Raw genomic sequence first — 15,789 nt, 5'->3', positions numbered from 1 at the left:
CAACTGGAGAGCCAGAGGTTCCCCACCCCTTTATATAATATCAGTTAGGGTTGTCCGTGATTAAAAAAACCTTAAACTCAGTAATTGACTAATTGATCAATTATATTTGTATAAATGTGCATCTGACAATTTTGAAAATTATTGATTTTAGATGGTGCAGGTATATGTTGCAGGAGAAAATGCATTCTCACATGTGAGGGTGATGGGAAGATGCCTCTTCTAAGATCCTGCTATCTAAAGTTGTTGCAAGTTTACATATTGCTCAATAAGGATATACTATATATAGATAACTTGAGTCCTGTGGAACTGTAAAGATGTAAGAAATTTATTGTAGCTTAAGATTTTGCAGATAAACAAATGAAATCAAAGTTTAGATCAGGTGGGGAAACCTTTAGCCATCATCCGTGGCCAGTGACCAGGCTTAGTAGGCTGACTGGAGTTGTAGTTCCGCAACAATTGGAGGACCAAAGGTTCCCCATGCCTAGTCTAGATGAACACAATATATATTTTTCACATATGCTGATAGACAATCATATTTTGATATAGTTTTAAATTCTTGCACACATATGTTAAATAAATATGCTATGTTCATCTACACCTTGACTTCATTAGTTCTTCCGTATTTAGTGATTGGTCAGGGATCGTGTTCTCTGTGTGTGGTTTCCTTATTCATAAGATTTTGCAGGCCTGAAGAAGCTCACTTTGTCATCACAGAGAAGTGAGTCTGTAAACAACAGAGTTGAAAAAAGTGTTAACATATATGGAATGTTTACTGTATATTTGCTTACGTCAGTAAGTCTCTTTCTCTTTCCCCGATGCAGTGCTAGTGGAACTGAAAAAACAGATGGTTCTTCTGAAGAGGTACCTAGCACCCTTCCCAACAACATCAAGACCCTCTTGGCCCCTTCAGACCCCGAAATCACTTCTACTACAGAAGACCCCTGTGAAAGGGTTGCTGCTGAAACGGAAAACATGCCTCTGGAAAGTGGCGGCCAACAGGAGTCTAAATCAATTTCTTTAGGAGCAGAAGAATTCCCTAGGGAAGGCAACATGGAGGACCACACTGAACAGACGAGAGGACCAAAAGAAGAGAAAGCAGCTTGGGAAGAGAGCCCGGAGCCTGCTGGAGGAGCAGCCTGGACAGCAGGAAAAGGGGTGCAAAGCCCCCTTACAAGGTCTGACAGTGAATGTAGTTCTCCAAAGCTTGCTGCTCTAAATGTGGCAGAAAAATGCCTAGAAGCACAAGACAGTGTGAAAAGCTGTGAGGATGCCCTCCCTCCTGATGACTCTTCCATTGCAAGGCTGGACGCCACCAGGGGAAATGTGTGTACAAAGGACAACAACAGATTGGGAGAGAGCATTGAACAATTCCAGGGAAATACAGAAAGGCAAGAGTTGAAATCCCATTCTCCCCTCAAGCAGAAAGTTTGTAACTCCAAAAAAATAGTCAAAGAGCACTACCGTTCAAAAAGGAAGCGCTCTGAAAGCGAGGAGGAGGAAGAGGCAGCTGGCCAGAGCCTGCTGGAGGGGCACTACACCAAGAAGAGGTGCTCCTACAGCAGAGAGAGAGCAAAGCAGGAGCATTATCGACGAGACTACTACAATGCAAGCTATTACAGATTCCCATGCAGCCCTGATCCTGGGAGGAGCTTGAGAAAATATCCCCCTTACAGATCTCGCAGCAGAGGCAAAACAGACCTTGAAAGGACCAGGCATTGCTATGGGAAAGGAGAACAGTCCTGGAGTAGAGAGCGGCATTATCAGGATGTCCCCAGGCGGTGGGAAAGCTGCAGATCTTACAGTTACTGTCATTCTTCCCACATCCCCAGGTATAATCAGGATAGAAAATTCACTAAGTGCGAGAGAGACTATAACAAATCAAGTCATGTTTACAGTAGCCCATATAAATATGATTATTATAAAAGCAGATGGACTCATAACCAGGAGAGGAAAAGGAGATGGCAGAGCCCTGAGGGAAGGGAGAACCCCCTGGAAAAGTGGCACCCGAAGCTCTTGAAAACTGAGTCTCTCGAGGAGCAAAGAGGGCGAAAGCACAAGAAGTCGAAGAAGAAGAAGAAGTTAAAAGATAAACACAGAGAGAGAGATTACAGGTTTGTGACAAGGGGGGTGGTGAGGATAAAAGCCAACGGTTGTTGCCAGCTAACTCTCTACTTAGAGTAGACCCATCAAAATGAACGGACCAACATTAGTCGTGTCTATTCATTTTGGTAGATCTACTATGAGTAGGACTGTCAGTGGATACTGTAGAGCTTTATGGCCTTTCTCTTAATGTTGTATATGGTTCCAAAATGGGACTGTTGGGAATTGACTTGCTGCTGCTTTGAACTAGCTGGTACAGTACCTGTGTATGTGGTGGTTTCTGAGGTGTGCCAGAGTTTTTATTTTATTTTTGTTTCATTTTTAATGATACTGCTTTTCAATGGAAGGAACTATATAGCTGAGTGGTAGAGCACACAGTTCTGCATGCTGAAGGTTGCAGGCTCAGTCCCCAACATCTGCAGTTCAAAGAGTTCTGCAGCTACTAGGAGGAGATGGAAAAAGCTTTCTCCGCCAGAGACCCTGCAGCTACTGCCAGTCATTGTAGACAGTACTGAGCTAGATGGACACAATTGTCTGACTTGGTTGGTAGAAGGCAGCCTCTTGTGTTTCAGAAATCAAGCACGTTCAACAAAATGTTTACTAAACTACACTCAGGACAGGGGTATATTAGCAGATCAACTGTCAAAGGCATGCTGGAAGAGGAGAGTCTTAAGTCACCTCTGTCAAGAAAGCAAGAAAGGGCCCTTTTGTGTTTCCTGGGGAGGATGTACTAAAGCTCTGGGGCTGCAGCAGAAAAGGCCCTGCTTCTTACGGAGACTAGGTTAGCCTCTCCCCCCAGTGGAATCTTCAGCAGGGTCATTTTAGCAGCATTTAAATTGTAGTAAGGGGACTGGACGTTGATTTTGTTGCTTAAGAAAGTGAATGGAACTTTGTGGTGTTGGTGAATTAAACTGAGGACTGAGTATGAATGTGAAGTAACCCATGTATTATCTCTGGTGGCCTTAGGTATGTCACTTACCTCTAAGCCTTAGTTCCACATCTGTAACATGGGGATAATCGTGCTCTTCTTCCCAGGGTGGGATAACAAAAACAATAGAAGCAGCAGGGTCACATGACTCACAGCAGAGCGAGTTGCATGCTAGCTGTCACCCTGAGCCCTCCTCAGTGAGAGGAAATGACCTCTCCTCTAACTGAATAGGAATGAAGGAAGCCGCCTTAAACTGAGTCAGGCCATTGGTTCATCTAGCTCAGTACTGTCTACACTGACTGGTAGTGGCTCTCCAGGGTTGCAGACTGGGGTCTCTCCCAATCCTATCTGGATATGCCAGGGATTGCACCTGAGGTCTTTTGTACTCAAAACAATGCTAAGCTGTGGCCCTTCCCCAAGGAAGGCTACCTCCCTTTCTAGCTTGGCTAGTGAAACGGGGAGGTTCAAAATCCAATCAGCAGGAACTCTGAAATCACCCTGTCATTATGAAGTGAGCAGGACCAAACTTGGGGGTACCTGCTCCCACGGGAAGGAACAATGCCTCTGCTCATCTGCATAGCCCCACCCCCAGAATGAGTGGGAGGAGTAACCCACTCAGGATACCTTCCTCTTTGAATAAAGAACCTGTTGCTTGGTGGAAGGCCCTGTAACTGCTTCTGCACTGTGGATTTTCCTGTTAACTTGCTTCTGCTTCCCTCAGGTATCACCAGGATTCAGACCTGTCTATGTCCAGCTCCGAGGCTGAGACTCACAAGCATAAGCATAAGAAGAAAAAGAAGAAGAAAAAGAAGCGTACAAAGAAATCTGAAGACTATGACGAAACTTCAGCTCCTCACCTTCCCAAGCCAACCAGCTTGGAAACCAAGAATCTCAAAACGTGGGAAATAACTGAATCTTCTTTGGAGGCCTGTAGAAGGCAAGGCAGGGCTCCCGAGGACAGAGAGACGGTTTGTCAGAAAACAAAGAGCTTAGAAGGTAGCAACAGCGAGAGTTCCTGCCCATCTACAGATCGTAATGTAGGTAAGAGCCTTGGAGGGAGATCACAAACTGTGTTTGGGGAGCAGCTTTTGCCAACCAGGTGCCCTCCAGATGTTTTGGACTACAACTCCCATCTGCCTCAGCCAGTACAGTGTGGTGGCTGGAGTTGATGGGAGTTGTCATCCAAAATACCTGGATGACACCAGGTTGGCAAAGGCTGTGGTAGAGCAACCTTTCTTTTTAACCTCCTTCCCTGGGGTTATTCTTATTTATTTCATTTGTATCCTATTTCCCCTCCAAAGATCTGAAGGTATGACATACACAGTTCCCCTCCCACTTTATCCATACAACAGATCAGTTAAGTTGAGAAGTGGTGACTGGCCCAAAGTTGCCCATAGAGCTTCATGCTTGAAAATGGCTCTTCTTAGTCCAGCATTGTAACCACTACACCATACTGTCTGTCTCTTTGTGATGCTATCTCCAGCAAGCATTCCCCACCTCCCCTAGTCTAGTGGTCCTTCTTTGCTTTGGTAAGCCTTGACAATTCACAACGGCAAAGTTTGGGGACCCTGAATCACACCGACACTGTCTTGTGTGGGCTGCCTCAAGACTTCATAGTTACCGTGCCAACCATGGGACAGCCCCAACATGTCATCAGCTTCCCAGCTTCTGTATCCAGACAGAAAACGGTTGTGTTCTTGACTGAGGAATCACTGGACCACTGATGTTGTATTTAACCCGAGGTGCAATCATGGGCAAGTGTTTCATTATGTTGCTAATAACTTGGTGCAATCCAGCTAAGCCCTGAGCACCTTCCGTTCACTTCAATTGATCATAGGAAGCTGCCTTGTACTAAATCAGACCATTGGTCCATCTAGTTCTGTGTTGTCTGCACTGACAGGCAGCTGCTCTCCAGGGTTTCAGGTAGAAATCTCTCTGTCGTACCTGGAGACTGAACCTGGGACCTTTGGCAGGCAGAGCATATACTCTGCCACTGAGCTAAGGCTCTTCTTCCCTTTGTTAGCACAACTTACTATGAATCATTTCTACAAACGTAAAGCTTCCTAGGTGCTGTACAAGATGAAAAAACCCAAAGAATCTCTGCCAACAGGCAAACAAATGAATAGGTATGTAACAAAAAGAAGGCAGGCATGGGAACAGGAAACAAGCAAACTTGGATACTAATTCTTAAATGGCGATGGTGTATTTTTTAATTCTATATTTTAACAAGGTCTGCAATTGGTTTTTATGTTTGAAAGCTACTTCAAAGCCATCTTCTAAGTGACATTAAGTGGTATATGCATTTGTTATTATTACTATTACTACATTAAGTGAAGGCCACCTTGTTGGAGACAACAGGGAGCAGTAGAGCCAAATGTCAGCTGATCTCTCAGTCAAATTAATGGAGGTTCCCATCCTGCACTGCAGCAGCTACTGATGATTCAAGGATTCACCTTGAGGGTTGTTCGGTGCTGCAACTGCCAGTGATGCTTTATTATCTTGTGTGGTATAGCACCACAGTTGAACATCTGGACTATATAAAAACTTACCTCAGATCATGATATCCAAGAATAACCTTGTTCTCTTTCAGATCCAGAATGTCTGCTGGAAGCCATCCCTCCACAGCTCGCAGTATATTTATAAACTGAAAAGCTATTAACTCTTTAATTCATGATTGGTGCTTCAGAAATACTGTACAGGATTTTACCATTGGGAAAAAACACCTTTTTTTTTTAGTTTTTATCTTGAAACTTTTTTAAAAAATTACCTGCAATCCAAAAAAATAAAAGGACGGAAACTTTCTACAACTGCTGAACATCATAAAATATACCCAGCAATTGTCACAGTAAGAATTAATGCCCTGGAATAGAACATCTCAAATGCTGCTTAGTTAGACTCAGGTTGATTGTGTTATTCATGTGATGTTGCTCCAAGTCTACACACCTGGTCCAAGGGGCAAGGAAACCACACAATTATCAAGCTGCAACTCAAAGTCTCTTATTTAATTTAAAGACTTATTTAAAAAATTCAGATACAACTAGGATTTTTGCAAGAGCTTCATCTGTTTTCTGTGATGTCTGCTACTAGAAACTTAACATCATTTTTTCCCCATTGGATTCCAGTCTTGGACTTTTGTGAAATGTGCCGTTCAGACTCTTACCAGTTTTTGAATGTATCTCGGAACACGTCTGAAGACCCCTTGCCTGTTGTGGCCACTCCTGTGAATAGAGCTGTCTCTGGGATATCGCCAGCAACCTGCCTGCTGGCCATCGCAGGGTGCTTGAATGGCCAGGCTTGTCTCACCTATGAACTGTTAAGCTGCTGCAGGGATGTCTCTGGCAGATGGCTGCCCTCTCTGCTCTGACACCTCCCACTTCAGTCTCCCTTTCCTCCTTTGCTGTGTGCTCCACACCTTAACTGAAGGCTTCTTCTTTTGGCTGGCTCTTGGCCCCCTCTGTGGTCTTCTCCTTTCCTGTTCTGCTCTCATTCACTCCTCCACTCCCCCCCCCATGTTCATCTTTTCTTCATCTTCTCTGCCTCCTGTCCCTTTCTCTCTCCTTCCTTCTGTTTTGGCCTCCTGCAGCTGCCTATCCTGAGCATCTGTCCCATGCCATTCCAGGGCTTTTTGCCAGCACCAGTGACGTGCACCCTGCATAATTCCAACAATGGCCTGAAGGAGTCATCCTCATCCATCCACTATGTTTTTTGTGGCATTTATTTTCTTTGAGTGTTGCTTGTCTTGACAAGGGTCTCAGTTGTCTAGTTCTTGTCCCTTCAAAAGTTTCTAGTTACAGACACATTCATACTGTGATTTAATTTTTTTTAATGATGAAATGCTATCAAACTGTGATACACTTAATTCACTGGTCCTGCATCAGGAGATGGAGTGGGGAACACTGTATTAAATACAGTTCATCTGAATAATCTTGTCTGGTTTATACAAGCTGTGTTGTTCAGAGATGTCTAAAGTTTGATCTTTGTTTTTTTAAAGATAAAAACACTTGCCCCACTTGTAAATACATGGCATGTAAAATTTATATAGTATATAAATACAGCAAGTCAAAACAATGTTGCTTAGTGCGTATTGTACATTTGTTTCCAGCTACTGTGTACTGTATGCTTTTATTTTGTAGGCATGATGTTTAACCAACTTGTTAGCCTTTTAATGCTCTTCACTTAGGCTGTCTCATGGTATTTGTCTATCTCCAGTTGGAGATGATTTGTTTCATTCAATAACTACCCACTCTTACAGTCTACATGCTTTAGGGTTGCCAGACTCAGGGCCTGAGAATGATTCTGCATCTTTAAGAGAAGAGAAAATTCAGCCAAGTGCAGGTTTTCTTGCAACACTGTAATGGGGAAAACCACAAAGTAGAATTCTCCCTTCCCCCTGCACAACTTTTAAAGATACAGAAGACCCGAGGCAAGAGGTCTTCTGTATCTTTAAAAGTTGTGCGGGGGGAAGGGAGAATTTCACCTGGTGGTTTTCCTATTACAGTGTTGCAAGAAAACCTGCACTTGGCTGAATTTTCTCTTCTCTTAAAGATATAGAATCATTTTCAGGCCCTGAGCCTGGCAATCCTAACATGCTTTCTAATTTAGGTGAAAAGACAGCAGTTGCATTATTTTATACAAGAACTCACATTCTGGGTGAGGTACCATTCCTCAAACGGCACATCTTGGCTGTTACAGGGAACAAGTATAGCTATATTATGGGACTCGGCATCATTCCCCACTTCCTGTTTTTTTTAAAGTAGGAATGGGGAACCTGTCATCTGCCAGCTGTTCTTAAAACAACTTCAGTCATTCCGGACCACTGGCTATGCTGGCTGGAGCTGATGGGAATTATGGTTCATGCAGAGCTGAAAATGTGAATGTAGTCAAGGAATTAGGAATACAAAGGTTGATAAATTGCAAAGTGAGACTTCCCTGCTCAAAAACAGGTAAGGAAGCGTAGGGGTGTATTGTCTGACTCTGTGTGCCTGATCTAGGTATGATTACCAGTATAATCCCTGGATATGTATGCTCAGATGCAAGTCCCATTGAGTTCACAAGAACTTATTTCCACATAAGTGTGCATGAGATTGCCAACAGTGTGTCTATACCGGGTAAGTGATGGTCTGTGTTTATCAAGGAAGCAGCTATCACAAGATCTCTCTCACTATTGCTCCACACTTGACAAAGTCCTGGGGCGTGCCTCTGTGTCCAACCACTTCGAACAGGCATGGCTCTGTGTTAAAGAAAGCTGTGCTGAGTAGAATTCAAACCTTTATTTTGGGGAATGAAGACCCTCTGCAATGTATTTTGTTAACCAAATACCTGCAATGGATTTTAAACGGTCATACAAGATTACCATAGATATTTGTATAACAATTTAGATACAGAGTAATTCATGCAAATTTATTGGCATACAAGAGTAACAAATCTTCAAAATCAATAATACACAGATGTACAGTATATACATTTACCTTTCAATAAGAAACTTTCCCCAAGTAAATATAGAAAGAAAAAAAGGTGAGCTAGAAGTTTGTTCGCAGCAAGTGTGGGGAATCTGGCCCTCCAGTTGTTACTGAACTACAATTACCATTGCCTCTAGCAGTGGGCAGGGATGGAGGGAGTTGTAGTTCAGCAACATCTGGAGGGCCAGAGGTTCCCTACACCTGGTTTTCAGCATCTGGCCTATAAGGGCCAGTGCAACTATAACACTAGCCAGCCTTGTAAAAATGCACTTTCTCCCCCTCAACTAGAGCGAACATCAGTCTTAAGGTAATGCTATAACAAGACTGCAGCTCTTAAGAAGAGGGAAAGTGTGCTGGCAGCAGTGCTAATTTCTGATGCTGCCTCTTGGATTCGCAAGCAATGGTTTGTACTACATTTTTTTTTAAAATAGGCATTTTTAATATGAAGCATTTAAAATGCTTGCTCACGTTATAAAGTACCACACACTTCAAGCTATCTAAAACATTAAGTGACATTCACAAGGAATATCCTCTCCCCTACCACCAGCACCCCTGGTCAAGTTAGGTTCAGCACCTGCCAGGCCAGCTGAACTTAAAAGTGCTATTAAAGCGTCCCCCTTCAAAAGCCAGAGTCCTCATGGTTTCAAAAGTAGTACTGGAGAAAAGGCAACTACATTAAGCTGAACTACTCTACAGGCCTAGCTTGCACATCATGGTAAACCAAACTATAGCTTACTGGAACAAAGCAAAAGTACCCACTCCTAGACAGAAGCTTACATCTGCTCTGTGCCTTCCTACCCTTTTAGCTTAGCACAGCAGCTAAGACAAGGTTTGGCTTAGCATGTCGTCCAAACTTGGCTCACTGTTAAGCTCTCCTTAACTATAAACTTAGCCAAGAACAAACTTTGGCTACAGCTCATGATGAAGGATTGCGTAACCATGAGCCCATTTTCAGACAACACAAGCCAAGAGATGAGCTAAAATGAATCGGATACTGAGAAATGGCTGCTCCATGACAGCATGTGGCGTAGCATTACATCTATAAATGCAGCCATTGAGGGAAAAGACATTACAGGAGATAGCAGTCTTGACTCTGCTAAAAGTTTTCTTTACTCTTCAAACTATATATCCTGCCTCAGAAAATTGTGCTCCAAAGAACAGTGGTGAAATCTTCCCCTTAGTCCATGCCATGAATCAAGGTCATCCATGCAGTGACTGTGCATAAGACACTTCTGTGTCCACCTCCTGAATAATGTCTACAGAAATGTTCAATACCAATTGCTTGGGTATGAGGGGAACCCAAAAAAAGGCCAAACCCCATTGCCATCAGTCAGCCTTTTGCTTTTAAAAAACCAAGAAGAGGGCCTGTTTACATTTTCGAAAAGGTAGTACCTAAGCCAAAAATTTTCACAAGCCATTCCTGCAAATTAGTTTTTTTACTGGCCTTATGAGCTCTGGAAGTTTTGGCTCAAATTCAATCCTTGCTCCATACACATATCTACAACCATGCAAACATTCTATAGCCCTATAGAATAGAATCCTATACCCCATTCTATAGACACCAGAATAATGCTGCTGTCCTCTTTAGCAAGAAGCTTACAGGGGATCACGGTTACTCAGTTTACACATTCTTTGCTGGCAGAATGTTTTTAATTAGACAAAAATAAACCAGGGAAATATTACTGGCATTTCTAACCCAGCTAATGAAATCCCTAAATACGTATGTTAGGAAAAGGAGGGCTGTGCAAAACTAGTAAGAATTGTGCAGGATTTTAAACTGCCAGCATTACTGTGGTAATCTGGTGAATCTTGGCCAAACTGGAGTATTGGCCAAATTAGATTGGGCCCTTCTAACATCAGGCTGTACTAGATCTGCCCAGTAGAATCTCAAAGCTGGGTGTCGAGTATTGCCTCAGGAAAAAGAAAAAAACACCTGATGGCAGTGGACAGTGATATCCAGTTTGTTAGGAACAGGGCAGGATTTCCCTAAACATGATATAGAGGACCATACAAGCAAGATGACAAGTGGAAAGTTAGTTCCAGCAACAGGATGTGTGTACCACTAACTGACCCTCCTACAAATATTTTTCAGGATTATGAAGAGGTGGCAAACTGCTAAAATATAATTTTATCTGGGAATTTAAGGGGGGAAACCCTAGAATGAGACACTTTAAAAAAATGAAAAAGGATTTTCACAAGAAGATAATATCAGGCTGTTTGTCATGGCTGGTTCTTAAACATTTTAACTTGACTAGAACGAGTTGCTAGGATGCCATTAAATGCTCTACTTTGGATAACAAAGAAAAATAAGCAATTATATGGTGGGAGTAGCACAATTACTCCAGTGGGAAGAATATAAAAATTATCTCTGCCCTCAGAACTCCTTCAATATCTGTGCACTTAGTCCACAATTTAATAAAAACAAGAATTAGGGTTTTTTTATACGGAGAAGATAAACTCACAGATATGATTAAAAATCATACGAGTAGCTACAAGCAAGACTAGGAAGCAGCAGGGCCTACTTGTTGAATATTTTCAATGACAGAATCATTTAAATATCTGATAAAGAACCTCAAGCAACATGAGGAATAGTCAACATACACAATTTGAGAGACTCCTTGGAAGAACTCAAAAGACTTATCCCAAAAAAATTGCCAGATAATATTACATGTAAAGACCAATATAGGCCCCGATATATTCAGGAATGGGAAAAGGTCAGATATAAATCTGCCTAATAAGATTTAGAGCAAAATCAGTACTTATAAACTATTATAAAGGGATAACTATTATACTGGTGCAGTAATACTTGGCAGTTTCCCAGAGATATAGAAACTTTCCTAGTAATTTGTTGGAAATATGGGGAGATAAGCAATTTTCTCCATTGCTGCCAAAATCACCCTTCAGCAAAGAATTTTTGGCAATGTAGGGTATCACTGATTAACAAGATATTAAAATATATTTCTTTAACCTGTCCTTCCCCCCCCCTGCACACACACATTCTATTGAAGTAGATAAAAATAAGCATTTTCTAAATGATTGTAGCAGCAAGACATTGGTTTGTAAAATACTGGAAAACTTGTACAAGCCATTCCTGCAAATTAGCTAGATTCTTTTACTGGCCTTATGGCAAGTGAAAGGTTTTGCCAAATTTCTTTCCCTGATCATAATGTTACATAAGAACTTCTGCAGCCATACAAACGTACTATACCCCTAGAAAAAGAGTTGCTCTCCACTTTGACAGGACACTTGTGGAACACTGCAATTACTCCATTTACACAACCTTTATTGACAGGATGGCTAATTAGATGGGCTAGAAATGTCAGTAATTGTAACACATTAAGTTAAGGAGTACATTTAACAAACAGAAACCAGTGGAGAAGAAGGCTAGACAAGATAACTGGTCAGAATTCTGTAGAATAATTTTTACATTCACCTCAATTTTAGGGGAAAATGCTGTAGAATGGAGGTGGTGAAGCTGTGGTCCTCCAGCTGTTGTTGGATTCCAACCCCCATCAGCCCCAGCCATTGGTTATGATTCTGCAAAGCCACAACTAATTTTACAGTTTAGCAAACAAAAACATCTTTTTTTAAAGTATTAATTCATCCCATACAAAGTTGCTCCAAGATCTTCTAGAGCCATTATGCTATTTGTATTCAGGCCATCCTCATGAGGTTGCAATCCTGGCCCCTTAGCACTTTCCTCAGCAAACTTGCCCCCCTCCCTGCTCCTACCATAAGAAATGCTTCCACTTAAATTCAAATGGATTCAAAGGGATCTTGACAGGCCGGAACACTTAGGCTGAAAACAACAGAATGAAAGTTAACAGGGATAAGTGCAAAGTTCTATACCTAGGAAAATGAAACCAAATGCACAGTTCTAAGATGGAGGATACTTGGCTCAGCAATACTACATTCGAGAATGATTTTGGGATTGTTGTTGATCACAAGCTGAACATGAGCCAACAGTGTGATGTGGCTGCAAAAAAGGCAAATGCTATTTTAGGCCACATGAACAGAAATATACTTTCCAAATTGCGTGAAGTACTTGATCCCCTCTATTTGGCACTGGTTAGGCATCATCTTGAGTACTGCGTCCAGTTCTAGATACCACACTTTAAGAAGGATGCAGACAAACAAACAGGTTCAGAGAAGGGCAATGAGGATGATCAGGGGACTGGAAACCAAGCCCTATGAGGAGAGATTAAAAGAACTGGGCATGTTTAGCCTTGAGAAGAGAAGACTGAGGGGAGATATGGGAGTACTCTTCAAGTTCTTGAAAGGTTGCCACACAGGAGGGCCAGGATCACTTCTCGATCGTCCCAGAGTGCAGGACACAGAATAATGGGCTCAAGTTACAGGAAGTCAGATTTCAGCTGAACATCAGGAAAAACTTCTTAACTGTTTGAGTGGTACGACAATGGAACCAATTACCTAGAGAGGTGGTGGGGACGCATTCAAGAGGTAGCTGCACAGCCACCTGTTGGATATGATTCATTTAGATTCTTGCACGGAGCAAGGGATTGGATTTGATGGCCTTATAGGCTCCTTCCAATTCTATGAGAGAACAGCAATGACTGCTTGCACGAGCCACAGCTATTCCTCCTATGATGCTGTATAGTGAAATATGCTGTTGCAGATACTAATAATACATACAATATACCAACAGTTATCTTAAGGCTTTTTCTTTATGAATAAAAAATCCACAGAAATGGAATCCCTGACTGGCAGGTGATTTCAAATCTCCAAGGTCTCATGCATATATATTTCCCATTCCTGCTTTTTATTAACTGTACATGGAAGTACAATAGAAGCAAATATGAGCCTTCTTATCCTCAAACCCCATTTTGCCATTTTGCCATGTCACACTTAGGAATACTTTGGCATGATGTGAATGATCTTGAACAAGCCTCAGGCTTGCAGGATGGACCATCTCCTTTCCCCCTCCTGTACAGACAGCAGAAGAGTTCAGAAGCTTGATCCTGCCTTATTTTCCTGGTTTGTGAACCAATATTGAGGCAGATACTGAGCCAGTTTGGATGTTAACAGGGGACTCTGGTTTAAAACAAGCCAGGATCAAAGCTGGTACATGACAGGAGAGTAGAGAAAGCTGAGGAGTGCTTGGCTCCAACCAGGGCCAGCACCAGGCATGCCAGGGCCCTTGGGCATCAGCCCGCCCTGGGCCCTGGCACCTGCACGCATGCATGCACGCATGCCTCAGCTACCTACCTACCTACCTACTGAGCAGGCGGGTGTGGGCAGGCAAGCAAGTGAGTTGGCAGGAGGCTGGGGGGATGGGACAGCGGGCAGGGTGGGTGAGTGGGTTGGTGAGCGGGTGGGAGGGGAGCAGGGCAGGGGGGGCTGCCGAGTGAATGAGTGGGCAGGGGGTGGGACAGCAGGCGAGCAAGTGAGCAGGCAGACGGGGCAAGAGAGAGCGGGCAGGCAAAGCGGTGGGAAGGCAAGAGGCGGGCGGGCAGCTCCCTTGGTGCGATCCGCAGGAGGGTCATGGAAGGGGAGCACTACTCCCCCACCCTAACGAGGGGCTCCTGTGGGCCACGGGGGCCTCAGCAAGGGCCCAACCTGGCCGCCCTTTGGCGCCAGCCCTGGCACCAACACTTGTTTATGACTTCATGAACTATGGTCTATCAAGACTCAAATGATCCTCTGAACCAGGCCATATTCTTCTCAGCTTGCTATCCCAACCAGTTGTACCCACATATCTTCATTAAGAAAGATTCAAAATCCAGCACTAACTCAGGTGATGCTACAACATTTGCCTTTAGATACCTACCACACACTCTTTTATTAGCAAAATAATGGGTAACTAATCCTACACACACACTTGGGAGGGTTGTTGTTTGGCTTGTTCCAGAAAAAAAACCTTGCTTGATTTCTCTGCATGGCAATAAATAAGAACAGTTAAACCTGATGTTTTTGAACAACCATGGAGCCTTGCACACGAAACACAGCACAAGAGAAACCATTGCTTAGTTATCTGTCTGTCACTATTACTTATGTTGGTACAAAAATATAAGATGATGGTGAATGTCACAAGACATAACTTGGATCTGGGAAAGACATTTCAGGCTAACATCTCAAGAGCAAGATGGCACATTTCCAAGGCATCTAAAAAATAAAGATAAGCAATACTGATACTGCCAAAGCTCATGTTTGCAACCTTTTCATCTTTGAAAACTTTACGTTTTCAGTGCATGACAAACTGTTTATGAGATATAGATCTGTTAATCATATAGCTGCCAGGCTAGTGGTGGTTGTTTCTTTTAAAATGTAATTGTCCTATCCATCAGTAGGTTGGAGGATGGGGATACTAAATGAAAGCACCGGAGACTGAATGTGAGCTGTACATGAAATAAGGCAAGGCTCGAACTTCTCTGCATTGCAAAGGGTAGGAAAGTTTTGAACAACAGAGCAAAAGACTTCTAAATACAGGAAAGAGTAATCTGCTAGTTGTGAATTGTAAATTCAGCAACAGGTCACAATCCAGGACAAAGGCTCCCCAGTTCAGGAGAGGGACAGATTACATATCATCATCTCCTGGTTCAACAACATTGCCACACCCACAAAAACAGGCCATAAGGCTTCCAAGTTTTCAGTTTACATAAAAATAAATCCATCGGCTTGGAACTTCTTCCAGTTTCTCATGGAATATTATAAATGGGCACAGACAAGGTAGATGCTGCAGGAAAGTGATTACATTTCCATATGAGTCTTGTTTTCTTTGAACTTTACCTTCGTTTTACTATGTACTAGCAATCTCGTTAAGGCAGGTCCACAAGAGTCCCTTAATAGTGCTATTTTTTATTAGCAATTCTTCTCTTCCTGGTTGCCAGCATATCATAAAAGGGGTCCTTGCTGATACTTGCCCTAAGAGAACAGGAGGCATCAGTTAGTTTTTCCACATGTACAATTGCTAGCCACATTCTGCCTGATTTCCTAAGAGATTCAGTTTAGACCAGGGGTTCCCAAACTGTGGTCCATGGACCACCAGTGGTCCATGAACTTCATTCAGGTGATCTGTGGCATGTGTGAAGAACAACAATCACATTAAATATCCATACTGAATTTTAATTCTATTTTTATTGCTTTTTATTTTTCATTGTATTTCATTGTATTAAATTCTGAATTCCATATACCGTATCTAGCACAGAACATTACAACTGCTAAACAACAGGCAAAACATCATTAAGTGGGCCTCCAAGACCCTCAACAATTTTCAAGTGGTCCAGGGAAAAAAAGCTTGGGAACTACTGGTTTATGCCACAGCATGGTTTGCACCAACCATAG

The 15,789-nt window shown here is 42.7% G+C and overlaps 2 protein-coding genes across 12 annotated transcripts in view; one reads left to right on the top strand and one right to left on the bottom strand.

The window, feature by feature from the left end:
- USP42 (ubiquitin specific peptidase 42) overlaps positions 1 to 7,085 on the top strand; it is a 71,641-nt gene extending 64,556 nt beyond the window's left edge. For 5 of the 7 annotated variants that reach the window (XM_061600108.1, XM_061600107.1, XM_061600105.1 and 2 more), the window contains exons 15-17: positions 822 to 2,111; positions 3,750 to 4,065; positions 5,619 to 7,085. In XM_061600108.1, the coding sequence (XP_061456092.1) occupies positions 822 to 2,111; positions 3,750 to 4,065; positions 5,619 to 5,687 (1,675 nt within the window). In that variant the 3' untranslated portion in view covers positions 5,688 to 7,085. Of the gene's footprint in view, positions 1 to 821; positions 2,112 to 3,749; positions 4,070 to 5,618 lie in introns of all 7 variants that reach the window. The other 2 variants (XM_061600110.1, XM_061600111.1) reach the window with 1 other exon arrangement.
- A 1,108-nt stretch (positions 7,086 to 8,193) lies between these two features.
- Positions 8,194 to 15,789, bottom strand: part of CYTH3 (cytohesin 3) — a 137,120-nt gene continuing 129,524 nt past the window's right edge. For 2 of the 5 annotated variants that reach the window (XM_061599343.1, XM_061599345.1), the window contains exon 13: positions 8,196 to 15,369. In XM_061599343.1, the coding sequence (XP_061455327.1) occupies positions 15,297 to 15,369 (73 nt within the window). In that variant the 3' untranslated portion in view covers positions 8,196 to 15,296. Of the gene's footprint in view, positions 15,370 to 15,789 lie in introns of all 5 variants that reach the window. The other 3 variants (XR_009759363.1, XM_061599346.1, XM_061599344.1) reach the window with 3 other exon arrangements.

The sequence above is a fragment of the Rhineura floridana genome, chromosome 17 (assembly GCF_030035675.1).
Source record: "Rhineura floridana isolate rRhiFlo1 chromosome 17, rRhiFlo1.hap2, whole genome shotgun sequence".
In the NCBI taxonomy this organism is placed as follows: domain Eukaryota; kingdom Metazoa; phylum Chordata; class Lepidosauria; order Squamata; family Rhineuridae; genus Rhineura; species Rhineura floridana.
The sequence above is the reverse complement of the archived record's forward strand: the minus strand, read 5'-3'. Positions and strand labels throughout refer to the sequence as shown.